The sequence below is a fragment of the Nanorana parkeri genome, unplaced genomic scaffold, assembly GCF_000935625.1.
Source record: "Nanorana parkeri isolate BGI_ZX_2015 unplaced genomic scaffold, ASM93562v1 scaffold505, whole genome shotgun sequence".
Classification (NCBI taxonomy): Eukaryota; Metazoa; Chordata; class Amphibia; order Anura; family Dicroglossidae; genus Nanorana; species Nanorana parkeri.
This window is the reverse complement of record NW_017306773.1, coordinates 277,421-288,773: the sequence shown is the minus strand read 5'-3', so window position 1 is coordinate 288,773 and position 11,353 is coordinate 277,421. Positions and strand designations below refer to the sequence as shown.

Below are 11,353 nucleotides of genomic sequence, written 5' to 3'. Positions count from 1 at the left end.
AAGGGCAGATGCCATTTTAGCTAGTCAAGGAAGGCCATGCCATTCCAGCCTATGAAAATGTGTCCGTATCAATAAAACCAGTATTCGATGGTGGGGCTTGGGGTAATGGGTCTTTGTTCAAGCCATTACCTTGCCTAGGGCCTCATTTTGTCTTGCCCCTCTCAAAGTTGCCCATTAGATTTCAATAACACAAAATAGCTTTTGTTTAACCATACGTTCCTCCTCCATATGGCCACAAGTGACATTTACCAGCCATTTCTACTCACAAATGCTGTAATTGCTTAACAGACCATCAGGCACTATGTTCTCCCTGCATGATCAGTTTACATATTGTATGGTGCCTAGAGCAGTAAATTAGCATTTCATCACTAGTCTTGATGCATTTTGTAGACATGTGCACACAGGAATAAAAAGACAAGACATAGAGAAAATAGAAGTCTTTATTTTTTTTTTTGCGGTTCTCCACAACCCCATAAGAGAGTGGTAATAACACTGCACATTTCCCCCCCTTAAAAAAAAAATTGGTTTTGCTTGCAATGTTCTGTAACCAGAATATTTTTCAACATGACCCAGGAGAAGTTAACTCCTAAATGCAGCTAACAGTTTAAGCTCAAAACATGATTGAAAAGTGGAACAGAGATAAAAGTAAAAAAGGCACATCAAGCTAAAGTAAAGTGGTATTCCTGACTACTACATGCAATCAGTTCACAGCCATGTTAATCTTGAAACATGGGCCCTGGTATGGACTGAAAGCGTTAAATGTGTGCTCAGATTCCAGGAATGAGCTGAGCAGGCAGCTACAAGAATGAAGTCACCAATTGTCAGGCGCTCCCAATGCTAGAAAACACTGACTAAATTTGGTCAGGACGATAGTGCTTTTTCCCCTCTTCGCAAAGTGGAAAAAGTAGAAGCGTTCTCCAAAACCAGACTAACCACATTTTACCCACAAAACAGAACTTCTAGTTTTCCAAGCTACTACAGGTCTGAATAAAAACACATTGTAAAGTAGCAGGAATGCAGTTGTCCATGAATGTTTTAATATAGAAGAGTCAGACAGACAATGTATAGCTTCCTTGTGACTCAATAGTTAACATATCCCATGTTCCACCCATACACAGAAGCATCACAAATTGTGTTCTCATTAAGTCAGGCGGTGCAAGACGGACAGTCATTTTACAAGCAGGGTCAGGACAGGTGTTGGCTTCAACAGCAGCAAGTAAAAATAGACACCCCAAACTCCATAGCTAGGTTCCATGAAATGATTCATGCTGCTGGCAAAATACTAGTATGCTTCATACATAGCATGTGGAGTACTTTTCTGCAAAGGAAAAAGTAATTGCATCCCTAAAGTTTTGGGCTGAGAGACATGGTGTAACCGGTTAATAGTTATTTTTCCTGCAGTGAGACAGCTTTAAGTCTAGGACCAGGCACCACCACCCAAGTGTGGGATTTGTACAGCCTCCTGTACCCTCACTACCTCAATGGAAAGTTAATACAGCTTTAAACAGAACAAAAAAGCATATAGATACAAAGTGCAAAACTTTCAGCTCTAAAATATACTAAAGGTGGTACCCTAGGCCATTTGTTCACACTATGCCATGCAATGAATGTGAAACTGCATTATCTGTAGCATTGGTGTGATCTTTCTCTGCATTTCCTTAATGCAGTTCCAGCACCATTGACTATGATGCCACAAGTCTAATGCATGCAAAACTGTGCACAAAAATGCATAACAGATGCGAACAAATCTTAAGCTTATTATTCTTCCACATACATCTTGACTGTTACAATGGGCATGTTATAAACCCATGTTATTCTAGAGACGTTTGACATTGTACCTGGATCCAAAGTCTATATATGCACCTGCAGTAAGAGTAGGCTGCCCCTACACACCATGAAGTTTCTAACTCCTCAGGAAAATGCAGACTACTCACACCATGGCAGTCTAACATGCATGATGTTGCTCATTGCATTAAAGGCAGATAAAAACTGCAGCATTTTCAGGAATGCAGTGCAAGGCACAGTAGAGCAACAATGCAGGTACATTTGGGTGCCATTCAAATTAAAATTGCATTAATGCATGTTGTGGTAACATGTTAGTGCAGCAAGCTGGTGTGAACAAACCCTTAGCAACTAGGAACAAGTATACAGAGCAGGAACATCAGAATTTATCTACATGCTTGTTCTAGGCCAGTGGCTGTACATTTTGAAGGCAGAGTGTCTACACCACGGCCATGCAACTAGCTTTTTTAGGAGCAGGCAGCCTCCGTACTTCCTTTAAGACACTGGGAAGGAAAAAGTTCCCCTCCACAGTGAGCAGAGTACAGCTATATATTCCACACCAGGATGAGTTATCATTGCATGAAAGAAAGCTACTGATGGGACTGCAGTGGTTACTTGTTTTCCCCCTATAGTTTATGACCTGTGACCAAGCTTTGGAAATGTTAGTACTCCTGCACAACTAGAACTCCACTGCTCAATGGTAGAATTGCTCTACAAATTACTGCAGTGTTAAAAGATCAGCAAGGGCATGATGAGATTAGACAAAAAAAAGGCATTAAGCTTTGCATGTCCATAAAAAGTAAACAACATTTTCAACTTTTGCTAGTGGACATTTTAGCAAGTAAAGGTCTTTACACCATATTGGTCCGGCAGCCACTCTTAATAAAATGTGAATTCATAGTCATTGCATCCTCTTGCCTGTTAGTGAACCTGCAGCCAAGTTATGAGTGAAACAAAGCAAGGAACTTGCTTTAGAATCTGATCTCACTTTACATGCAGCCTTGCCTTACGGAAATTGGTTTTCCTTCCAGAGCAGAAAATCTCAGCCCAACACCCAGCTGTAAGACCTGGTTCACACTGAGCATTCTGTAGAATTTCCTACCCTAAAAATGCTCTACAAACCTATAAACCCCCCAAAAAATCCCATTCATTTCTGTGGCCCTGTTCACAACTGAGCGTTTTGTTGCAATACGCAAAAATGTCTGCTGCTGGAAAAAGTACATGAGCTTTTTTGGTATATTAGTTTGTTTTGGCCCCATAGACTCAATAGGAAATGCTTCAAAACGCACATTTGCTGTGTTTTTGCACAAGTTTGCTCATCAATGAGCTACAATCTGCTGACAAAAACACACAAGCTGATTTATGCACATAACATGCAAAAAAAAAATGCATGTAGAATGCACAAAAAAATGCTGTCGCCAAGGTGTGAACCCAGCCTAAAGCCCCATGTAAGGCCAACACCTAGTTGCAGATAAAACCGGATACCGAATTGGTAATTTATATTCTTCCAGCTGCCCAGTCATTTTCCATGCAATTATGATAACTCGCTCAAAATTGTCCTCATAAAAAAGGTGCCATCAGCAGAGCTCAGACAGAAGCCAGACGACATTTATGCCCCAAGATAGTTAAAGGTAAGCCCAAGATGTTAAGGCTGCATTAAGTTACAAGACTCAGATTACATATGGCTGTTATTTCACATTAAAAACTCACCAAAAACTGCTTTGGCATTAGGCATACAAAAGCTTAAAGTGACCCTGACAGCACAAGGTCCCTTCTAAACATACTTGCTAGAAGAGCAGAAATGCCATGCTACTTTTAGCCAGGCTTCAGATATCACATTGTGGTTCCATTCATTTTGAATGACATCCCAACACATTGCACCTGCATAGTAGCCCAGCATCATTTGTTGTGTTAGCTTGGTAAAAATTGTGTAGGTGCATTTTCTACTCTATTGGAAGCCCATTAAGACAAAACTGGCTCCTATGGTGCGCCACATGTGGCCTACAAAATTGTCAGTGTGGCTCAAATTTTAGCAAAGCTTATAGTCTAGGGATGAGTTACCAGTCACAGCCAAGGCTCACATCTATGGCTTAAGAATGTGCCATTGTTAAGACTCCAACTCATACGATAGTCATGTCCATGTATGCCTTGCTCACAAAACTGGCAAACTTCTGGCAGACAATGTAGACTAGATGTGGCCCCTGGCTGCACCAGGTAACCCCCACTACTTTTAAGCAAGGCACCAGTTTTGTTTTTCTTAACCTGGTAAAAAGAAAAACCCAAAAAGCTTGTAATTTTGGTATAAATTTAATAAAATCTCACTGCACTTAGCCTAGTTAGTGGTTTTCCTCTACTTTAATTTGAGGCCTTTAGTAAACTAAATAAGCAGCAACCACCATCTGTGTTCTCTAAATTATAAACAAACATTTACAAAAGCAATGCATGTGAAGGTATTCATTTGAAAGATTCAATTATTAAACCCATGTGTAATAAGCATCTAAACAGATCAAGGAATGTACTGTATTCTTTATCTTAATCCCATACAATGGAGTCTAGTTTCCCAAAAATCTTGTCCTCATGGACCAATAAGAGCAGGGTTACACCCATGTCTGCAGAATGCTTGCTGCATTTGCAATGTGAATTTTAGCATCTACCTGTGTGCATTCACTTTTATTTACAAAAAAAAAAAAAAGTGCTTGTTGCTGCATTTTCTATCCTACAATCCTTTCCTATGTGCCCTGTAAAATGCAGGAATGCAAATAAAAGTATTACATTCTTACAATGACCTGTACATCCTATGTAGACCATATACCGTAGTCTTCATTTTATGATCTATGTATAAAAATTTCAGCTTGAACAAATGATTAAGATGTAGAAAAAAGGAACCCATATCCATTATAAACTAGGACCAATCTGCTTTTTTTTCCCATTAATTGCAGAGACTTTGCACAAAGGGAGCCTGTGTAGCACTGAAAAGCAGGGAGCAAAGCCTACAAGTCATCTTCTCTCAGGGATTGTTCACACCATGTCCAGATGAGAACAGTTTGTTCCTGGATCAAAAAAAAAAAAAATCTCAATGTATTCCTATGGTATTTCTGGGCTCCGTTGACCCCAGCGCAGTTTATGGTCCAGACAAATTTAAAAAAACAAAAAAAAACTGCTAGCCTCATTTTCTCTGATCCAGAACACACTGGAATGCACCTGAAAGCCTATTTTACGCTAGAAAAAAAGTGTGCAAGTCCCAAAAACAAACTGTACAGTAGAACTGTTGCTAGGTGGTTAAAATATTTACATTCTTAGCAAGCCCTCAGTGCCAAGATCTAGAACTTTACCCCTTTTACTGTGAACTTGAGGATCAGTTGCTTCACAGTGCCTTGGGAGTACAAAAATCTTGATCAAGCCCAACTGTTTCTAGTGATGGGGAGGGTTAAAATTGAGCAGCTTTGCACCAAATTGCGTGCCCATGCATTTTCATTGAAGGGTATGACAGCAGGCACACTTTCGATCAAGCAACACCCCACCACTAAGCTTCACAGTAAACTATCTTGATCTGAAGAGGGTGTTATCACTGATGTCATATGTAGCGCACACAACTGTCAGAGCCAGTTTCATATGGAGGAGAAAGTCAACTCCAAGGCCCAGTGCCTCTGATGCTGACAGTATGCTACATTCGGTTCTGCTCTGTGTGAATGCAAAGTTTGAGTATAACATTTGCTGCTTTCCTCACTGCTCCTGTACAAGTAGTACAGCACAAAACATCTAATGCAATTTAAAAAAAAAAAAAAAAAAAAAAGTTTATGGAAATGTAGCTCTATTAGGATCTTCTGCTGTGCAGTGCAATTTACACTGCTCATTTAGACAACGTTGTATGTATTCACTTGGTAGCCATTTTCCCCAAACGGTCAATGATAAAATGGGCATTTGTCAAGTGATGTGCTGGCTCCACATGACTCACCAGCCAGTGCATAGCAGAATGGGTAGAAATGGTGGCCACAAGCCCGATTCTCTAGTTTTGTGAAAACTTACCTAAAAAGGTTAAAATAAGGGCAGATTGTAAACTTAAATTGCTGCATACTGGAGTTAAGCTTTAAGAATATTAAAAACCTGTTAAAAGCCATAGCTTAGCCACAGTTCTTTAAGATGGTAAACGCTGGAAAAGTAACCCAATATGATCAGGCACTAACGAAACAGCAATTTAAGAAGTGTAGCCCAGTCAGTTCACCTGTGACTTTCAACTGATATGGTATCATGACTTGGTTGCATAGCCTGAAGCATTAGGAGACGTTTCAGTAGTTTCCCCATTGTTGCCTTATAGCAAAATAACTGAATCTTAAGGCACAAGCATAAAAGTCAGACTTGAAGGTTTATTTTTTTTATCCAAAGTACACTGGACCAAGGCCAATATAAAGCATAACTTGCTCTGTAGTCTAGAATTAGAACACCAGATTTACATAAAAACTATACTGAAAGGCCAAATGGCAAACAAAAAAACAAAAAACCTATAGCACTACTTGGTAAAAACACATTCCAGTAGGTTTACTGTAACAATTTCCATGTTTAGGCCAAAGTTTGGTCACAAGCCAGACCTTTTACAGCACTTGATTATGATGGCATAACTTTTAGTTTATAAAAAAGAGTAGAACAAAGGTTCTCTTTATGAAAAGATGGTAAATTTGGATTGTGTGCCAGAACTAGTCATTTTCAAATGCAAAATGGCAGTTTGCTGAATCTAGAAGATACAATTCTCTCATCCAAATGACTATTTAGGTACACGGCTAGCAGTAGTGTTGCTTATGGTGTCCACAACTTGCACTAACAAATAAAAGCTGGAATAGGCCTAGTTATAGGCAGACATTTCCCCCACCCCAACTTTTATTTTTAATAAACCCTTCCATAGAAGCATTTCTGAAAGTGCCCCCGATGGGCACCATATTAAAGTCTGCTCAGGAATTAAGTCAACATTTGAGAATTACATTTTTAAATTTGTTTTGGGGCAACACTAGCCATTGGGATGCTGGTTAATCAGGCTCATTGCTCTGCTACTTCAGAATCCTGTTATCGTGCTAGCCAGATTTGCTTACAACCAAGAGGATGGCTGTCAAGTACCAATGGCAAGACTTCAGTCAAATAGACCAATGCAAAAGTGTGTTCCTTGAACGAGGGTACCAAGCACGACTACTTTGTGCTAGCCTAGTGGTAACCAACATTACAGTACGATTGTTATAAACAAGTTAGAGAATGAGGAATAACCATGCATGAAAGGAAGCAGTAGACCATATGTGTACCACTTCGTTGCTGAGCAAGTTGGACAACATGTGCCTTTATATTCAAGCTTTCCGCCCATCTATGGCTAGCCTATAAAAAAAAAAAAAAATTTAAACAAATTTAAAAAAAGTCAGGCAATCTGCCCACTTTAACAAAATAGAAGGATAGGTGCTAAAGTTTAATAGCACTCTAGGCAGACTGTGCATTTTAGTTACTAAATTACCGAACGGCTTTAACTGTGTAATCCACCCTCTTTATAAAAAATAAAAAAAAGACCAACAGGCAGTCTTGAGACTACAAAGATGTACTTAACCCAAGATATGCACCACACAGGATTAATCGCAGGACTGAATGATAAGTAAACCGTTCCAACACTTTAAATAAGTCTGAATTGTACTGCAAATAGGCCAGGGCTTTGTTTACAACACCGTAACTTTCCAGGTAGAAAATTTTGTACCCCAACTTAGGGACTTCACATGATGCAAACTTTGAGCACTAACATTTATGAATTTAACCCAATATCCTGACATCTGCTGCGCAAGATTGTTGTATGGCTGCAACACGAGAGGTTGTTCTATGAAGAATCATACCTCATTTTAGGGGCGAGCAAATTATGCAATTCAGGAGTCAGCTGGCTCCATTTACAACTATTTTTTTTATTAAAATTTTTTGTTTTTAAGCTGGCCTTACTGCTTAGATTCTCAAAATAACTTTCAACTTTCTATTCGCTAATTGGGTCATGGCCAGCTTTAGGCATGAGGTGCAAGTCAGAAGCATTGGCTACCTGGTTGTACTCCTAGAAAAAGTCCAGGGCTGAACAAATCCCAGGTGCCAATTGTAACACTCTTCCCCAAGCATTTATATAGAGTTCTCACAAATTATATTATGTCATTTAGAGGGTGTTCTAGAACTTTATACTCCAAGTTGGCAGTTTGCATTGTTTTAAGTCTAATTTTCTAAAACTGCAACTCTAATACCTTTCAGTGATACATTGTGAGCTATACAGTTACCATTACGTTTCTCCACATGCTTTATATATTTTCATTTGGGCTTTTAGAATATAAAATACATGCATCAGTTTCAACTATTTTATGTAGGATCAACTTAATGACAGGTCACTGCAAAAACCTGTAGATCACTACAAAAACACTTACAATACTCCAAACTAGTTTTGTTGGGCCATTCCATAAAAATTTAAAGAGTTTAAAGTGGCACTAAACTTTAAATGAAAAGTGAAATTGTAATGCATTTAAATACCGTATTAACAAAAATGTAGCTTATTTGTGTATCACTCAGCTGAAAATCTTTAAAATGTGTGCTTTCTGGAGGGTGGCTACATTTGTTTCCCATGGTTGCTCTCCAAGTTCACGCCTGTGATGGACTACAATCTCAAGACAAATTAGTAAACTAAACAGGAGATTGTAGTCCATCACAGGAGTGATCGTGGAGGGGTGGCTACTTTTACAACACACAGGGACCATAGGGAGCAAAAGTAGCCACCCCCCAGAAGTGTAGTGTCAACACAAATTTAGAGGATCTACAGCCAAGCGATAAGGTGCCCATACACCTTACAATTATCTGCAGATTTTCTGTGGTCAGATGGAAAAAGTGTAACATTGGCCCAGGTGGAGATTACTCCATGCACACAGTTAAGTGTAGATGGAGGAATCTGTTGCACCTTTTCCACCTGACCACAGAAAATCTGCAGATAATTGTAAGGTGTATGGCCAGCTATACAAAGATAAGATACATTTTTGGTAATAGTTAAGGTACTTTAATACATTTTAAGATTCAACTCTTGCATTTGCCACTTTAAGCTGACGAGCTAAATTGAATAAGATAAAGCAGTGACCAAAATTGGAAGTGGCCCCATAGCACCAAACAGAAGACTGAAGTCAAAACAATTTGTAAAATTATGTATAGAAAAGATTTGATATGAAACACTGCAAATCTCTGCAAATTTTGGTGTATAAAGAGATGGCACTTAACACTACAGACTGACAAGTGAGGGGTCACCTACAGCTAACTTGCCCTACAAGTCAGTGATTAAATGACTTGAAAGTCAGAATGAAGCTGAGCTGGTAGGACCTTCAGCAAAAGTGTTAAGCAATATGAACACTGAAAGTAGGCAGAAAGGATCTCTGGAAGCTAGGAGTTAAACCATTCAGGCACTTAAAGTTCTAACTCCTATTCTTTGGTCCAAACACCCATTAATTACATTTCTAAAGCCTGCATCAGGAGACAAATCTGGTCAGGGAGGGGGGGGGGGGAAAATACACTACAGACTGACAAGTGAGGGGTCACCTACAGCTAACTTGCCCTACAAGTCAGTGATTAAATGACTTGAAAGTCAGAATGAAGCTGAGCTGGTAGGACCTTCAGCAAAAGTGTTAAGCAATATGAACACTGAAAGTAGGCAGAAAGGATCTCTGGAAGCTAGGAGTTAAACCATTCAGGCACTTAAAGTTCTAACTCCTATTCTTTGGTCCAAACACCCATTAATTACATTTCTAAAGCCTGCATCAGGAGACAAATCTGGTCAGGGAGGGGGGGGGGGAATAAAATTTGAGAATACCAAACGGTAGTCCTTCAGTAAGTTCAGTTTGATGAGAGACTGGAGTATATGGCAAAATGAATGCTTTATGATCTCCAGCCAACACTATAACAAGTTACCACTTTAATAACACACAAAATGTAGGTTTTTCTATTTTGATTAGGAGACCAGCAGGCAGAGCATATACCCCAGTCACTGCTCAGTGTGCATGTCAGTTGCAGCATGGGAGCCATGTTTGGTATGAGGAGTGACTGCAGGACACAACAGGCTGTAAAGGCGTAAAATAGTAGCTGTTGTAGTTCCCATTACCCATGAATGGGGCTGGCTGGTAGTAGCAGGTAAAGTTTGGGATCGCTGGGGCAACATTCTGTTCAGATAGTACCTGAAGTGCTAAAGAGGCAATTAGTGTCAAAGTCTGGCGCCTCTCATGTCCCATTAAACATACTGTGCTTTCATTCACCACATTATGAAGGGTCATCAAGCAATCGTAACGCTTGTCCTCCATGCCCACAAAGTGGTCCTGCAGATAGCATTTTAGTTTTCTTAACTGTTCTCTTATATCTGGGAAATCTATGAAGTACCGAGAACACATGTACCGCTGCATCGTTTTCATGTCCACTTCTGATTTTGGTTTGAATCCACGGACCAACAAGTTGCAGTATTTAAGAAGTCCACCTCCCCTTATCTCCTCTGGGTTACGTGTAGCAATTATCTTGTTGCGCAAGTGGTCCATGGCTTCCTCAAAGTCTCCATACATGCTCTCCCCAGTCACAGTGGGATGGAAGCTTTGAGACATCAGTGCTTCTGAACACTGGTTGAATAAAAGCATTGAATCAAGTATGATCTGGAATGAGTCAACGCTAAACTCAAACTGACGTCTTAGAGTGTCAACAAACTTTAACTCCATGTTTTTTCCATTGTTATTGGATAAAGATATCAGACTCCATCGATCACTTTCAGTACAAACCTTAACCAGTTTCTGTACATAAGCTTCCTTTAAAGTCATTGGTGTGATCTTCTCCTTGTTAACCCCAGGAGGAAGGAAGTCCAAGAGGCAATCCAGCACTGCATGCTTCACCACCTGAAATGCATCAGGCCCTTTCAAGTCAACAACAAATATAAGGTCCAAATCCTTATATCCCAGTCCAATATCTTCATGCAGCACATGACTAGCAGCAGAGCCATTTAGTCGTACATTGTGAACTACAATACCCTTTTGCTGCAGACGACTTCGAACCAACTGCAAGAAAAAAAAAAACAACATTAATGGGTTTAAGAAGTCACAACCTAAGGTGCTGTTGCCCATACATTCTAAACATACTGCATGACCATTCCCCTACCCCTTCAATGAATACCACTTGGATTTTTTAAAGGGCACATTTAAAACATTGACTGGATACCAATGTCTGCATAGCAAGTCACAATTAAGCCTGGAGAGAACCCTCCTGGAAAGTGCCCCTTGTCCCCCCCCCAAAAAAAAAGGTTCCATGAATTTCTGTAGAATTGACAGCCATTTTTAGGGCATACCACTGCTTTATAAATGGGACTCTTTGTAGGCAGGTTGTACAAAGTCAAGGTGGTCATCTGTACCAAGGGAATGTCCACAGAAGCACTTTAAAAATAAAGTATCCTAAATGAGCCCAAGTGTGCTTTGTCATGTTTCCACAACTTGCAGGGAAAACCCAAATAGAAACCTGACTGAACCACATATATGTTCTCATCCAAGTAAAAAAAAAAAAAAAAAAAAAGCAT

The 11,353-nt window shown here is 39.7% G+C and overlaps 1 protein-coding gene across 2 annotated transcripts in view; it reads right to left on the bottom strand.

Moving 5' to 3' along the window:
* Window positions 1-9,610: 9,610 nt before the first annotated feature.
* The window catches only part of FAM46B (family with sequence similarity 46 member B), a 22,124-nt gene continuing 20,381 nt past the window's right edge, over window positions 9,611-11,353 (bottom strand). For both annotated transcript variants that reach the window (XM_018561177.1, XM_018561176.1), the window contains one exon: window positions 9,611-10,841. In XM_018561177.1, coding sequence (XP_018416679.1) covers window positions 9,813-10,841 — 1,029 coding nt within the window. In that variant the 3' untranslated portion in view covers window positions 9,611-9,812. The remainder of the gene's footprint in view (window positions 10,842-11,353) is intronic.